General features: G+C 35.5%; 1 protein-coding gene across 1 annotated transcript in view; it reads right to left on the bottom strand.

The window, feature by feature from the left end:
- Nucleotides 1-4,427: 4,427 nt before the first annotated feature.
- The window catches only part of ALDH5F1 (aldehyde dehydrogenase 5F1), an 83,545-nt gene continuing 69,928 nt past the window's right edge, over nucleotides 4,428-18,044 (bottom strand). The window contains exons 16-20 of the mRNA XM_010270079.3: nucleotides 13,063-13,163; nucleotides 5,987-6,072; nucleotides 5,131-5,237; nucleotides 4,950-5,027; nucleotides 4,428-4,873 (exon numbers count right to left, since the gene is read on the bottom strand). Of these exons, the coding sequence (XP_010268381.1) occupies nucleotides 4,838-4,873; nucleotides 4,950-5,027; nucleotides 5,131-5,237; nucleotides 5,987-6,072; nucleotides 13,063-13,163 (408 nt within the window). The 3' untranslated portion in view covers nucleotides 4,428-4,837. The remainder of the gene's footprint in view (nucleotides 4,874-4,949; nucleotides 5,028-5,130; nucleotides 5,238-5,986; nucleotides 6,073-13,062; nucleotides 13,164-18,044) is intronic.

Genomic DNA, 18,044 nt, shown 5'->3' with positions numbered 1-18,044 from the left:
GAACCAAGGATAATGGACTTAAGTAAGATAAAACTCATTAGGTAATTAGTCCTATAATGGTCTCTTATAATTAACCTCTAGGCCCATAATGATCAAACACTTCTCGACAGGGAAGAACTTTTCCCTTAACTACAAGGTACAGTGCCACACTCTTTGTTCGGATGGATTCTGGGAATTAAAACCTTTTGCAAATATTTTTCATAAAAATAATATATATATATATATATATATTGCAAAACCAAATCTCAAACACAGTTGAAATCCACTACTAACAATTTAGATTTCCATTAAAGAGAATGTAAGTCATATCATTCACTTTGTGCAATAAAGGGGCCGATCCTATCACTATGATCACCTACTCAAATGAATTTTATATTGTCCCAATATACCTAGGTTTTGACCATTGATGGATTCCACTAATTGGCATATCAAAGACATCACAATCCAACACCTAGTGCAATATCATAATTAAGTCTAAGGGTTATATGTATATTTCTAGTTTTTCCCATCAATCTCCAAGGTCCAAGGCATAACTAGAAAATGGTTCGGGTTTAGTGTTTTAACAAAACACACACTACATGTACTTCGGGTCTAATCCTATCAGCTGAGACAAGTTACCCTAATTTCTTTGGTAGCACATCAGTGTTATCATTTGTAGGATAAACTCCCCAAGTCTATTCAACGACTGAGAACATTCTAAATTAATACAGGTCTCATAAGTGTCTAGTTTAAAGGGTAATTACATAGAAAAATACCAATATCAACATGAAACAATAGTGCGCTTTTATTCATTTGCAATAAATGCATCTATACAACAATCTGATTGGAGCTAAGGGCATACATTGTCTAACAATTTCAACTAGTAAATGTTGTGTTTCATTTTTCTGTTGGTAGCAGAAATAAGGAAAAATCGGGTATTCCTATCCCCATTTTTTAACCAATTACACTTTGAGCGTTGTTCCCAATACAACTCTTCAATATCATACAATTTTTCTAGTTCAACTCTCAAAGCAATTTCATTAGAGGCCAACGAATAAGATGGAAGTCCATTTTGAATATCTTCAATTTGCTTCTTTAGTTCTAGGATTCTTAAGGGAAATTGGAGGGTTAATTAAAACCACTTCTGAAGGTACAACTTGGAGTTTAAGCACTTTTATTGGAAAGAGCCAGATTGAGATTCCCAAGTAGAGGAGAGAGTATCAAAGTATCCTTCACAATTTGTCCAAATGGCTTCAAATCTCTTAATGGGCTTCACTCTACGATGAAAGCCCACCAAATTGCATAAGATGGGATTGTGGTACTAGTCACTGCCAATTGCAGGGAGGTGTTTAACCATTGTCTTTGGGAACCAATCAAACCAAGAAGAAGAAATTGGTAATCTGTCCAAACGCTCATGAATGAGTAGATGGGCTGATCTTCGATTTGTCCATGTATAAGCAGGGCCATGAAAGCCTAGATCAAGAAGTTGACAATCATTAATGAAAGATTTAAATTCTCTAATAGATCTTCTTGTTACTGCTTGGCCGCTAGATTTTTCATGAATATTAGTAATAGCATTTAGGTCACCAATGAGAGCCCAAGGATGGCTGGAAGAAGCATGGTAATCTCTTATCAACTGCCACAATTTACCTCTCTCATCTCTGTTTGGAAAGCCATAGGCACAAAGTAGATCCCAAGATCCACGATCAGTCTAATCAGTGATGTTAACAATAATAAGGTTCTGTGAAGAATTAGTCACTCGACCTTTGATATGATCAACCCAAAATAAACAAAGCCCCCCTGAAAGACCAGAGGCTACAACATAATGATAGTTGTTCCAGTTCAAAAGTGTCATCACTCTACCAACACCAACAACATCAACTATTGTCTCAGAAATAAAGATTAATATCAGGAGATGTACAACTAAGGAGCTTAGCAAGGTGATGAATTGCATGGGGGGCTCCCCATTCTCTCGCAGTTCTAGGCAAGGATTTTCATGACTCTGTGGGGGCGTGATTGGGTGCGCCTCCACCTGTTGGGAATGCGAGATAATTGGACTGTTCACCATTGAGTCAAGTCCACGAGCCACATGCTTGAATTTTGAGTGTGTACTATTGGAAAATGGGGTTACTAAGACTTGGAGGAGAAGCTTTGAGGTGCGTATGAAGAAGCTGTCTTTAGAACATTATTTGCTCCCACTCAATTTCATTGAGTTTTCTGTTGGGTTACAGATAAATCCGTTCCCAGGATACAACTAAGGCTTGGGCGAGAATCTACAACTAGCAAAGTTGACGAATTTCCAAAGAAACCTTCTTTGGGACAGTAGCAGACCGAGCTGAGAGAGAGGGAGACAAAGTAGTTTTCCGAAGAAACCTTCTTTTTTCATTGTTTTTTATTTTTAATTATTTTGACAAAAATGATAAAATAATGGATAAATTCTGTCTAACGGAACAAAAAAATTTAGATGAAAGACACATTAACTGGGACATGTGTCAATTCCACCTTCCAATTGAAGAGGTTGGCTGACATGGACCCTACAGTCATCCGTCGAATGATTTTGAAACTCCGGTGAGATTTCCGGTGAACTGGAGGGATCTGATTCTTCACCATGAGTTGCACCGGCACCCCTTAAGGGAACTTTTTTACTATCGGTAGACACTCGCAGAGCTGGGGCGACACAAATATCCTTCGTTATTCTATCAATTGCAAGGGCCAAGAGTTTTTCCCTTATCACCGGGTTGGTGTAGTCTTCGATTGCTTTACAAAGTCGATTCTTTGTACGGCAGGTTCCAACTTCATGTGTTATAGTTAATGTGCTAGAAAATTAAATATTTTATATTTATTTTGTCTTTTCTTGCAATAGGTAAAAAGTAACTTTAGTTGAATCTCTTTCTATTTTTTGTAAATCTGGGTTAGTTGAAAAAACATACTTAAAGAAGTTTCTATTTGGTTTGCTCAATAAGCTATTTTTATATGTCTCTAACCAAGAGAGAAACCAGAATATGTATGAAGTGATTTTCAGCCCTTCTCTTGCTCTGTATTTTACTTCAACCTGCTGCATGTAAGTTCTCTGTTTCTTTACTTTGCATGCACCCAACAAAGTGGTATCAGAGCAGAACCAATCACATTGCTCTCAAACATCACTTCATTCGAGATGCCATTGAAGATGGATAAATTGAATTAGTATATTGCAGGACCCAAGAGCAATTAGCTGATATTTTCACCAAGCCATTGGCAAGAAAAAAGTTTGAAGAATTAAGAGAAGCATTAGGAATCCAACAACAACACATTAAGGGGGAGAATGTTACAATTAATGTGCTAGAAAATTAAATATTTTATATTTAGTCTTTTTTTATAGTAGGGAAAAAGTAACTTTAGTTGGATCTCTTTCTACTTTTTGTAAATCTGGGTTAATTGAAAAAGTGTACTTGAAGAAGGTTCTATTTGGCTTGCTTAAGAAAATATTCTTGTAGGACTCTGACCAAGAAAGAAACCAGAATACGTATGATGTGATTTTCAGCCCTTCTCTTGCTTTGTTCTTGCTCTGTATTTTACTTCAACCTGCTGCATATAAATTCTCTGTTTCTCCACTTTGCATGCACCCATAGTAAGCTGAAACTACAGCCAAATCCCAACATCATGTCCAATCCTTGCAGAGAGGATGCAATATCTAGGCAAACGTTCATACGCACACGAGCATACATACTCCATTTGGCTACGTCTTTTGGGTCAGGTTCATAGGGTTTTCCAAGATCTTGATCTCATTCTAGAACTTGATCTCGTTCAAAGCTGCTGGGGAAATCTATACTAAATAGCTCTTTTGCGAAGTCCAAGATCTTTTATGATTCAAGTCTCCATGACTTCGTAATCATCTCTTGAAGACCTGCAACTTTTAGAGGACGGTCTGAAAGGATTTTGAAGAATAGAGTTTTCTGCCAAGTTTTGGGAGGGAGTGCATCTTCGGTGGCTTCAACAGGATTATGAGATCTAGGAACTAAAATACGGGAGAGGTTTCTTAGGAGTTCTTCTTCCATGAGGGAGAAAGATCGACAGGGAATGAAGCGACGGGGAGAGCAAGTGAAGGAGAAACTAGAGAAGAAAGATGAGAGAAAGCCCTACACGAAGGTAGGAGAAAGTCATCTCATAGCTATGTCTATCCATATTTTTCACTGTATCAATGTGCATTGCAATACGTATCCATTTCCAAATTTATCGATATAACATGTGAATTGTGATACAAATATTTTGAACCTTGAGCTCAAGGCAAACGATGAAATTGAGAAATTTACATTGTGCACGCATATTGACCAGTGAGTAGCAAGCACCACAATAGATTGAAGATTTCTATGTTGGCTTTTGAACATTTTCAAGTGAAGTCATCAATTGAATTTTTCCTTATGAGAAACTAATTAAAATATCAGGAGAAAAATAAAAACAAAAACAAAGAATTCCTACCATTAGGTGGGAAAAAGAACTTTATAATGATGTAACCGTAATCCAAAATTTAACGGTTTAACCTCGAGGTAACTAGCATTCAACCCAAGCATACATATCCTACGGCTCTTTCTGTTCTCACATGAACATCAAGCTTGGAAGAATAAATTATAAGCACAAACGGCTGTTTATTCAAGTACACAGCAGTATGTGCTTATTCAAGAAATCGGTTGAATATGCATCCTAGTACCTCTCCAAATTGGTAGACAGATAGCAACAAGGGTAACTCCCCATATTGCATATATGAATTGTCAAGAAACACTCTTTATCAGTGGAGGCAGAAGGTAGGAAAACATGAATCCTACCCATGTTTGAAGATGTATAAGCTCAAAAGCAGTTGGTCCAGAACACAAAGCCTAAGATGTCATGCGTTCATATTCCCCAAACACACATATTTTATCTGCAACCAAACAGTTGAAAACATATTATAAAAATGCCAAGAATTGATATATGGAATATCACTGGCAATGACTTACTTCTAGGTATTCATCCATCCCATACTTGGAACCTTCTCGACCAAGTCCGGACTGTTTTACTCCTCCAAATGGTGCAACCTACATAGAAGGAAACGTGCTTCTTGTTATAACCAATCATAAAACCCACATTTCCTTCTTTGCATTCCTCGGGTAAAGGAAAAAAAAAATAGGGAGTGCTAACCTCTGTAGAGATTATTCCTTCATTAACACCAACCAATCCATATTCAAGAGCTTCGGACACACGCCAAGAACGCTGGACATTTGTTGTGAAAATATAAGCAGCTAGTCCTGCTCATCAAACAATTAAATGTGAGTTTCAGTAGATACTCTTTCTCATTATCACACAACATTAATCAACATCAATATTTCTATTATATATGCAACGAGTATGTAAGTTGTACAATTAGGTGGTTAGAGCTGCAAAGTGGGTTGGGCTGCCCGTGGGCCACACACACACACACACATATATATATATATATTTATTTATTTATTTATTTTCAAATTTATTTACTATATTAATCCAATTTTATTGTAATTTTTCAAATTTATTTTATTATTTCATATATAAACAATTGTATACATCAAAATTCATATGGAATAAAATTTTAATTTTTCAATTTCTTGTTTATCTTGTTAATTTATTTTAATTTTTTCATTATTCTTTTTTCAAATTTTCTAAATGAAATTGTGCCACCCACGGCCTAGCCTGATCTGGCCCAGAACAGGCCCACCTGGGCTCATGCCACAAGGCGTGTTAGCCTTTCCTATTGAGGGTTTTGGGCCAGGCAGGCCCAACTTGCCCAGGCCCATGTGTTGGCAGGGCATAGCACGGCCTGCTACAGTGTGGGCAACCACCCACCCACCCCCACAAATACATTACACCTCTATTTATGGTTAGACGGAAAATATTCTTAATCAGGGTGATGATGGTGACAAGATCACTACAGAGATGATATTTTTAATCAGTCAAACTAATAAAGTTTCTATAAAGATCTCATGCTTGGAACGACATATGCAAAAAGGTCTGGACAATTAACCTGCATTAGTGTCATTGGCCATTCGGATAGCTTCCTCCTCAGTTTTAAAACGCAAAATTGGTGCAACAGGTCCAAAGACTTCCTCCCTGAAAAAGAGTAAAAGCAAAAAAAAAAAAAAAAAAAAAAAGATACAGTAGGTCAATGTTCTGAAAACCATAATTGTATCATCACACACCATAGAGAATGTTGAACCTAATTGAATAATGAACTGTGTCACAAATCGTAAAGATTATTTCTGCTTTTTAGAAATTTCTGAAAAATTAAAAACATTTATACTAAAAATAAAAAATATACAGAAAAATAATTTACACCTTCTATACATAGCTACTATAGGGCTATTACCTAATGATGGTCCCAGCTATCCGTGGTTTTTTTGGGAGGGGCAGATCTAATATGGACCTGACCTTTGGTATTTTCGTCCAAGATTTTACCATTGCACCAAGCAATGGTGGCCCTTTGTATTCCATAGATAAAATCCTCTACAAAAGCCAAAATCCCATGCAAACCCAGTAGAGGGGGTGATAGCAACTTGGGTTCAAGATTAAAGTTGTATGAGGACAAAGCAATTGTAAATAAATCTTTCGAAAGTTCTATTCTGACCTATGAATCTTCCCAGAATTTTGTGTTATTCTAAGAACCAACATCATAAGAAATAAACCTCAAGGAATCGCTCACCATAAGAACAGTGTGCATACAAAAAAACCACGCATACCATTCCACTATATACCTCCACCTATTGTTAATTTGTTACTCAGATAAAGCAAAGACAAAGCTGGTTTACAATATTGGATAAGAAATTTACACTAAAAATTGAAGTATCCAACATGACACAACACCCTTGTACCAGGGATGCAACTCGGGTTGGCCCGAGCTAGTATTTTAAATTGCTTTGAGCTTGGGCAGTTGAACTTTTGACAAAAGTCCAACCTTAGTCAATCCAAGTTGCATCCTACCTTGTACAAGCCTCCATGTTTTTGCACTTTCTGCATACATATAGACACCATAGGGGTGACCAATTCTACTAGAATTAAGAAAAATTACAGACTTTCCACCACAATAATAAAGCACATTAATTTCTAAACTTAAATACAAATCGACTATGCACAGGCAAATCAAACTACAAGGCTGAACCCCATGGGCAACGTAGAAAATGAGCAAAATACTCCTGCTAAAAATATGGTAAAACTCAAAATTTCATAAAGATTCCAAATTTGACTCTCTTATCTGTAACACTAAAATAACAGAATTACATCTAGAAATGTGTAACACACTTATCTATACTACTATTAAAAGCACCAATGAGATTGGAACTTTTGTTTGACTAAAATACCCTTTTGAATCTGTTCCCTCTCTAATTGTGGTTTACGAGAGTAGAAAATGTAATTTAAATTACTTATCACCTTAATTAATTCCCTCTCATTAAGTCTTATATTTATGAATTCCCATCATCTTCCATTGAATCCTATTCTTGACTAAAATGCCCTTATCTTTGAATTTGGCCATTTCTAATTGTAAGGGAAAAAATGTAATTTGAACTACTTTTTACCTACTTCAATTTCCTCAAATTAAATCTTATATTTAAGGTATCAATTCCCATTCTCTCTCATTAAATCCCATATTTAAGCTATCTTTCTCACTAATAAATCCTATCATTTCTTTTGCTTCAAATAAATTCTATCAATTAGATCTATATCCAAATGCTTTTAGTAATATAAAACCCATGTTTAAAATCAACCCAAAAATGACAACGTTCTTTCATCCGGTGGTGAATAATTAATTACCCCATCCAAGTCAAATAGAAATAAATGCAAATATTGCAAAAAAAAATTGTAGAAAAACTGGGCACAACCCTAATATTTTATATTAATCATATAAGGAAAAATATGTATAGTAAACGATAATTGTTTTTATTGATGTTAGAAATGAAACACAATGTAAAACCACCCAAAAATGAAATTGGTTTCCTATTTGGTTGTGGGTCAACACTCAATAGATCAACCTTTTGGGCTTGGATCTGCTACATATGAGTTGTTCCCACATCCCTACCCACGAGTAATTACAACTGCACATTGGGAATATCTCCCTTATCATTCTTGGGGAGATGTTCCCAATACACGGCGGTGGTGTTCCGTGGGTATGGATGTGGAAACAATTTGTGGGTAGAAGATCTGGAGTGCAACCTTTTAGGTCAAATGTGTCAACCCTTGATGTCAGAATTAAATAATAAAGATTAAAAAATATTAAAGCACAAAAAATGAAAAAATATAGAAATTCACTAATATGTTATATTAACCATATTAAATAAAAATAAGTGTGATAAACAACAATTGCTTTTTCTAATGATAGAAATGAAATACAAAACATAAAGGGCAGCTAAGGCTCCTACCAATGTGGGGTTTAGGCGAGGAATAGATGTACACAGCCTTACTCTGAAGCTCCAAAGTCAATTACCCATGGTGAATGGTTAGAACTGGAAACTAAACAAGTTGTACTTGACTTAGAAATGGTAGCAGTGGACTTGGAAGGCCAAGAAGAGGTCTGATGAAGCCTCTCAAATTCCTCACGAGTGATGGAAACCAGCTCATCAGTAGCATCATTCATACTAATGCCATCCTCAACTGTGGCATGATTAGCCCAAGATGGAGGACCATGCAAATCATAACAAAAAGCAACTGTGTCCCTCACGACCACAATGTGTGCACTCTACGACCTCCATAGTTTCTTCCACCACCTCTTCCTTGCTTCCACCACGACCTACACGTCTAAAAGTACCTCTCCCCTTAACAACCCTTCCACCACCATCTCTAGCTACCACTAAGGCAGACTTCTCTTAAGAAGAATGATAATTGTGGGATTGGCATGTCTTACAATTACAAGAAACACCTCGGAAAGGAAGGAAGACCACCACTTCCCAAAACCTGAAATCTCATAGGTTTAAACTCTGATCTCAATCCTGACAAGAATCTTGCGACATCTAAATGTTCCCTTTGAGTCCCGAGTATAGCTATTGGGTATGCTCCGAAATCTTCTTGTCTATGTCCAAAAACATGAGATTAATACTAATGTTGTTTTCCATACTATTCCATAAGGCAGTCATAATCTGAGAATTTTCTTGCACCCATTCATTGTACCCCTCTGATCCATTCTCAGGTAGGGGTGTAAACGGATCAAATTCGAATCCGATTTAAAAATTTGATATCCAAATTCGATTCGATATCCGACGGATATTGGAAATTAATATTCGAATTCGAAATTGACTAATTAATTATTTTAGGTAATTAATAAATATTTTATTTATATAAAGTATATAAATATATAAATTATTTATATAATTTAATTATTATATATAAATTATATAAAACATTTAAAAATTTTATAATATTATATATAAGAATTAAATAATCGATCGAATTCGGATATTTATCGAAACAAATCAGGTCATATCCGAATTCAACCGGTTAGATATTCAAATTATCTGAATTCAATTCGATTATGTCGAATCTTGAATTCGAAATCGGATTTTCGAATACCATTGACACCCCTACTCTCAGGTGGATCTTCCATGACATTTCAACTTCCCTCTAGCAATCAAAGATACTTCCACGGATTTAGCCCATGGTACATAATTAGTACCATAGTACCTTGCTACAATACTTCCACGGATTTAGCCCAAACAACAAGGATTAATAACACTAATCACCAACCACAAGATGGAAAGCACATTACAACAACTTTAATCTCAAATATGGGTACAATAGTATCTTGCTACAATAGTTTGCAACCCTAGAAACCAACAAACAACGGCTTGCACAAGCTTGTAGAGCATCAAAGGAATCTACACACCGTAGGAAGTGAGTTCCCACACCACAACACACCAAACTAATCACCACACATAGTCACAAACTTGTCAAACTCAACACACATACCAAGGATTTAAATATCGACACGATACTCCCGATATGGGGCGTATCGTACCGGTATCGGCCTTTTCCAGCACACGATATGCTACAACTGGAGGTGTATACTGCAAGTCATGGATATCGGGTTGATACAGGCACGTATCGCCTTGTATCGGTGTGTATCGGGTCGAAACGGGCACATATCACCTTGTATCGGTGCGTATTGGTCTAATACCATGCAATATGGACCGATATGTGCAAGCTTGTTTAGTTGTTTATTAAAATTAAAGCAAACACGCGACTCAAACCTAAGTCTCCCAACATACTACATGTTGTAAACCATATATTTATGTTCAACAATTTGAAGGCAAGTCGTAAACCATTAAGGTAACTTAGTTCTTGTGTAAAATATTTGAAATAAAATAACTTTTATTATATATAGCATCTACATACTACATGTAATTTAAATAAATGATATATTTATGTCCAACAATCTTAACTAAAAATTATAAAGAACAATATTCAAAATCGATATTTTATAAACCAATGGAACAAATAATCTATCAAATCTACATTAAAATCAAAAGATGATTTTAATCTCAAGAAATTTATGCAAATAAAATATTAATAATAAAATAATTATTTTAATACTTAAAAAATTAATATATATATATTTAAATTATTAATTAATTAATATTTTAATTTACATTACATTAAATAACAACATATTAAATACTTACAAAAATAAAAAAAAATGTTTAGAAAATATTTGAGAGTATAATATTAAATAGATTCTATCAACTCTACTAATCAACACTTATACCAAAAATGGTTTTTAATTTTAGAAAAAAACTATTAATAACGTAATTAATGTATGCATGTATGTATCTTAGAAATTTTAACAGATTTGATATATTTTAAATTGAAATTATATTTTTTTTTATAAATTATTAAATCATATTTTAGTTTACATTTGAGAATTTAATATTTAGTTGACTTTTTTGTTAATGTAAAAAATTTTAAGTAGTAAATAGAAAATAATTGATATAATATGTGCATATGTTATGTGTCTTGGACTCTTGATTGATGCATTATCCATAAAATTCTATGATATTTATGCATCCTGCTATATTAATTTTAATATATTTTATCATATATACCATTAAAATGTACGTTTCCTTTGTATTTATACATTATTTGTGACTATTTGATTTTAAATTTAGTGTTATTAATAAATTTATGGAATATGTATGTGTTTCCCTAGCGTATCTAAGTGTTTCTATTTTTTTCGTTCGTATCCATGCGTTTCCATAGCATATCCATATCCAAGATGTCCGATACGATACTCGATACCGATACTTTGATCCTTGATACATACCTGTACTTACGTCTAGGGCTGCAGCAAAGAGGAACTTAATACACCATCACAAACAACTTAAACTGACCAACTCAAGGCACTAAAGCCTCGTTTTCTAAGGGACAACCAATCCTTTTCAGTCCCTTTAGCAACTTGTCTTGAAATTATGGAGTTCTCAACTCCTAGGGCACAAAACAGAGGCGTGAACAGTAATCCGCGAGTTCACAGCTCTTATACCATGTTATTGTTTGTAAATAAAGTAGAAAAAAAAAGGGAAAAAGGAAGAAAAAGGTTAGGAAAGCTGTATTGCACAGTAGAAAGTAGGAAGAAGAAGAAAAGTAGGTTTCAAGGAAGGAATACAAAATGTATATTCCTTCCTCTCAACCCGCTCTGTAGCACTGTTCATTAAACATGTGGAAATTACAAAAATGTCCATGTTAAGTGATTCTTAACAGGGGAATACAAGATTACATCAAATGACTAAAATGCCCTTGTGGGCAAACATTTCAATGGAAAATTTATTTTTGGATAGAGTTTTATAGAGAATACCCTCCTTTCCTTCTCTTAGCTGAGAGTTAATTAACTCATTAGCAATAAGAACCCTGTCAACAATCTGCCTCCCTTCCACAAAAGCACCTTAAGAAGATGAAATCATTTTGCCAATCACATCCCTCATTCTTGCCGCCAATATTTTGGATAGAGTTTTATAGACACTGCCTATTAGGCTCATAAGTCTATAATCCTTTAGATCACAGGCATCTTCTTTCTTCAAGACCAAAGTAATAAAGGTGGAATTGAGGCTTCTTTCCAGATCTGGCATTTGAGTGAATCATTTGGCATGCCTATGGGGATTGAGAAGGTTCATTCTGATTTTGAACAAGGAATTGTTTACGAAGTGGGCAATGGGAGCAGAATCAGGTTTTGGGTGGATAGGTCATGTAGGCAGCAACCCCTCATGGAGACATATCCTTGTTTATGGTGGCACAAAACAGAGAAGTTTTGGAAAGAAACTGTTATGCAATTGCTAATGGACAGGTGGTTTGGGACCCAACTTTAAGAAGAGACTAAAACGAATGGAGATAGTTCAATCAATTCCCACGATCTGCCCTCAGCTGGGGGTTCCAGATTGAAGATGGTGGATGTGGGAGAAAAGTGGTGTATTTTCAGTGAAGTCTCTTTACAGGAAACTGAACCAATATGAGTACTTTCATTTCACTGCCTTCAAAATTTGGCACTCTGCTACTCCATCCAAAATTAGGTTCTTTGTTTGGACAGCAGTCTTGGAGAAAGTGTTTGACTCAATAAACTGCAAAGGAGGGAAATGCATTTGGATGGCTTGGAGTATGTCATGTATTATAGGAGAATGAGACAGCAAGGCATCTCTTCCTACACTGCTCCTATAAAACTCAAATATGTTGTATGGTTCTCACAAATTTTGACTGGTTACAGTGCTTCCCATCTTCAGTCTTGGCATTCATGCAGAGTTGGCAGCCTAGAGGCTTGAGGAAGCAGGGGAGAATTGTAGGGGACCTGATTCCTTTGGTTGTGTTTTGGTTGGAGGGAGAGGAATAATAGGATTTTCCTCAATCAAGGAGAGCAGGTGTTGGGGAAGTCAAAGGGTTGTGTACTTGGCTGTCTATCCAAAAGTAGTTTAGATCTTAAGAGTACAGAAGATTTGTTGACAAATCAATTTTGTTTTTATGTTAATATCTTGCTAACAAAAGTTCGTATAGCCACTCATACATCTTGGGTGTTTTAAGGTCCATGGTTACATTACCTTCTCCAAAAAAAAAAAAAAAAAGATTGGTGCAATTATTTACCTTGACAGAAGCATTTCTCTGTTGACATTGCTGATCACTGTAGGCTCATAAAATGTCATCCCAAGGCTATGTCTTCTACCACCAAGGACAACTTTTGCACCCTTTTAGATAATAAGGTTACAGGAACAAACTCATTGTATCAGATAATAATATTTTAAGGAAGTTTTCAAAACAAAAAATGTGACTACTATCTCCTCTAATCCCAGATGCAAAAAATAGCTTGAAAGAAAGAAACAATTACGATTTGAACATTGAGCTATACAGAAATTGTTTTATTAGCTGCAATCTTATAAGCAAATAGTGTTTGCACAAAGATGACAATGATATCACAATTTCCAAACTCAACATCTCATAGTATGGCTTTATGAGTAATGATTCTAACGATGCATAGAAGCAAAAGTTCAAAATGTTAAACACGATATTTTGAGGAACAAAATCATCATATGACATAAATAACATTTTAAGGAAATTTTCAAAACAAAAACGTGACTACTATATCCTCTAATTTCAGATTCAAATAATAGCTTGCAAGAAAGAAACAAGTACAATTTTAACATTGAGCTATACATCAGTCTTTTTATTAGCGGCAACCTTATAACCAAATAGTGTTTGCGCGAAGATGACAATGATATCACAATTTTCAAAGTCAAATATCATGGTATGGCTTTATGAGTAATGATCCTAAAGCTACGCATAAGCAAAAGTTCAAAATATTGACAATGATACACCTGATACAGGGTGTATGTGTATCGCATTGGTATCTGAAGGCATGGGTATGTGGTATCGGTGGAACAGCATGATGCTGTTAAGGACCTATAACAGTGGTCATGACCACGGCTAAAAGTCCAAAAATTATAAAACATAATTTTTACATGTTATAAACGATTTCATTGCAGGAAAGAACTATAGTATGGATCCATCAATAATCTATTAAACTCATTGGTCTAAGAATGAGTTATGTCAAAAGTGAATTTTTTTTCCTTAATTTTTAGGAAAAAATTAGAAAAATAGTTTATTTTATATATTTTAATGATTTTCATAGAAAGAGAGAACTATAAGACGGATCTATCAAATACATTGACCTAACAACAATTTCACATGCCCTGTAATGAATTTTTAGTAGAATGGAAGTTCAAACATTGTTTGATATATTATTAAAATGTACATCTCTTATGTGTTCATACCTTATTCATTGTTATTAAATGTACATCTCTTATCTATCCATGGCTTTCCACCATATCCATGTTTATCCAAAGGGTATCCATATCGAAGCTTCCCAATATGATATGTGATGCCAATATTTTGGACCTTGCAAAGAAGTTAAAGATTACCTAGGACGGGCTTTCGATATAAAGGCCTTACTTTGTCTCAAATATTTTGCCAAAAAGAAAATGATATCCAGACTTTATAAGTGCATTTACCCGATAAATACATATTTTTTAAGGCTTAATGTGCTTTAAGGAATGAAGCTAAGTTGATGGTGCCCACTAGGCAGTTTGTTAAATGTTGAATCTAGGTATTAAACCTGATGAAGATGTTAGCCAATAATATATAAACCATCTGATAAGGACAATGCATTTTCTGAAAATTTTATTGCCTTAACCAAACATTGACATTATCATAGCCTTGCTGACATCATATCCAGACAAACAAGCTCAAGGCACCTATTCCATATACTTTAGTACATCTACTTCCTTGTATGATTTATATTAACTTACCTATTCTATGAACAAAATAAGTTTAGCAATATATCACAATCACGTATTAAATGAAACAATTGCACCTATACAGCACAGAAAGTGCCAACATGTCTTGTGACATAAAGACATGCTAATCACAAAACATAGCAATATATCACACATTAAATGAAACAGTTTGCATATATACTCCTGAAGATGAAATTAAGTCGATATTTGCTTCATTCTTTTTTCATTGTTTATCTGATACAAAATCCGAATAAAGTAGGACATACTCATGTAATAAGAGTAAAAAGATGACCCATGGATACCAAAACAGCCATGGAAACTCAAGGACAGTTTTTTAATTGATTGGGAATTTTGAAATCTAAGATGGCTACATACTTAGGTACTGAAATAATTTACTCACTTAGCCACCCTTTATTTAGTCATAAATCAGCTAGAGCATTAGCCAATCCTCTCATCCATGTTTAGGCGATTGTCAAATCTCTTTGTAGTTGCCTGATTTCCCTCATCACATTTCTGTATTGCCAATCATACTCACTGATCTTTCTCAGCCAGCTACTACCTGTAAGGCCATGGACTGGATGATCTATACCCTGAAATACAAGGAGTTGGTTGATGGTTTCAGTAGAGGAAGGGGAGGAAAATGGGGCAAAGAGAGGTGGCCAGACCCTCAGAGGGACTGCCTACATACCCTCCAGCGAGGGATTGGGCCCATGTAGTTTTACAGAGATGGAATTCTGACAATTGAAGATGGATGGCATTGTTAGCTGCAGAGGGAACGAGAGAGAGAGAGAGAGAGAGAGGAAATGGACCAGTAGGGGAATAGTGGCTCAAGAAGTTCCAAAGAAGTGCTCCCAGATGGGCATGGAGACCCCTATTTATAGAGTTTGGATGGGTGGAATCTGGAAAATTCTCATTCCAGATCTTTCTTATTTTTATCTTTTCTAAATTTACCCTTTAATCTAGAATGTTCTTTATTTACTCATTTAATGCATATGTTTAATTACCTTTCTATGATGTTCACGGCTTAGCTGGATGCTTTGCTCTTCTAGAATATTCCAATATTTAATTAGAACACATGCTGATTTATTAATGTTATAGGATGTCCAGCACTTTAGGCCTTTAGCTAGTTTACCTTAAAGTGGACCGGTCTAACCTGGATTCAGCCCAAGTCAGCTGGGTCTACATACTTATGCAATGCCACCATCTAACACTATCACTTTGGAGCCTTTGTCCAAAATTAAGCTTCTAATGTCAACTTTGAAGTGGCTGACTTAACCTCAATCCTCATAAAACTGCTAACACTTCTGCTCTAGTTCTGTGACTTCAGTCTCCAATGCAGGACCTAAAAATATGGCTATTATCAAGTCATGACTGTCTCTAAATGCACCACAAAAGCCAGGTAGCCTGAATTATCTATGCTGCACCCGTCAATGTTCAATTTAATCTAGTTGAACCATGGAGGACTCTACTGCATAAGAAGAGAGATTCTAATTGCAGATGACTGTTGTACATGTTGCCATCTCTAAGTCTAGCATCTTTGGAGCAAGGGGCAAGGCTTCTAGTGTCTTGATCCAATTATCCAATGCACAACTTTGATTAGGATGCCCTACAAGATAGCTTCATGGACAGTTTCCCCCCCTCGTTAAGAATTCTGTTCTCACTTTGCTAAACTGTCCCACAACACCTTTGCCCTTACATCTCCACATTACCTATCCCCTCTTCCTTTGCATTGTGAGAAAGGATGGTTTGAATAGACTTCCTAGATAATCCGGTGGCACCCACCTGCAACCAAACAAAGAGAAGATCCTTTCCCAAATACAAAAAATCCAAAAAGGAGATTAGTAGGTGGTAGCTGCTTTCTCCACTTGCATTAAATAGAAAACAAATGATAGGAGGCAGTAGGTCTTCTCTTTTGGAGAGTTTCACACATGCCAATCTTAAAAAGAAATACCTCCCAACAAAAGGCTCTAATTTTGGGTGAAACTGGTCCACTCCAAATTTCTTTGACAGGGAAAGCCTACAAGAGATTTGAGGAGGAAGAAATGGATTTTAAAGAAGGACAAGTGAAAGCACCAAAAAGATTTCAGAGTCCAGATTCTGTCCCCTAGTTTGGAAATGTCCAAGAAAACCCCATAATGAAGATGAATCAAATTTAAGACCTCCAAGGTTTCGAGGTCTCCAAACCCTCTCCTAAGCTCAAAATTCCAGTCTAGATTGTTATTGGAAAAGGAAACAGAATAAAATGGCTTTAGCTTTATAAGTGGGCTAGGAAAAGCAAATGGTCCTTCAATGCTATTCTCCCATCAAATGCCTTCCTAGGATTTGGTTCTGTTGCTGGAGAAACGTCATACCTAACAAATCATAGTAAAGTCGGAAGAATGCTAGGGATGACATTCCAAGTGGAGGGCAAAGATGCATGATTTATTATTCGTACATAAATCAATTAGCCAATATCCCACGAATACTGCTCACTGCATTGTGCCACTATTTATCCATGCCCATTAGAAATCTCCTTAACCATTTCATGAGAAAGACAAGATTCCTTTTTGCTCCTTTTTAGTGTCCCTTGGTTTCCATAAGGAATATTCAATAATCTTTTCCACTCTCCTCGTCACCATGACAGGAATGACTTGCTTCTTTGTAATATTAATATCCCATAAAATTCAATGGCACTTACTAATACTTGAAATCTTTCATCAGTAAATGCAAACATGAAAACTACTAGGATTGCAACCTATGGAAGCAATAAACCTTGAAAATAGAAGAATCTATGCAGTATCGAAAATACATGAAATATAACGAGGATGTACTATTTAAGAAGAAACCAGCATTTAGGAAAATAACAGTGAGATAAGATAGAACATCATTTTGTAACACAGTACAAATGGATCACTTAGAGGGTGTTCTACAACATGGATGTTTTTGAAGTCACCACATTAGCAAAAAAGAAAATAAAAAGCAAAAAGCATGTTCTTGAACCCAGTTTTTGTTTGAAAGGTAAAACTGTTGTAGTGTAGTTTGCTTTATCATTATGCTGAGTTTTTCCTGTTTCTTATGTTATTCTTAGTATGAGGGGAATTTATGTCTTTTTCCTCTGTAGTACACCCTATTATAAGTAATAAGAGAGGCTTCTGCCAGACACTATTGACAGCTCCAAATACTTGTCTCTTTCTCTTCTTCCTTTCTTCTCTTTTTCCAAGGAATCTAACACTGAAAACATGGTATCAGAGCACTAGATCTGATTAAAGGACTTCTACTGTGCACTTTCATCCTTGT

This window comes from Nelumbo nucifera, chromosome 8 (assembly GCF_055504915.1).
Source record: "Nelumbo nucifera cultivar China Antique chromosome 8, China Antique-T2T, whole genome shotgun sequence".
In the NCBI taxonomy this organism is placed as follows: domain Eukaryota; kingdom Viridiplantae; phylum Streptophyta; class Magnoliopsida; order Proteales; family Nelumbonaceae; genus Nelumbo; species Nelumbo nucifera.
This window is presented reverse-complemented; position numbering and strand designations above follow the sequence as displayed.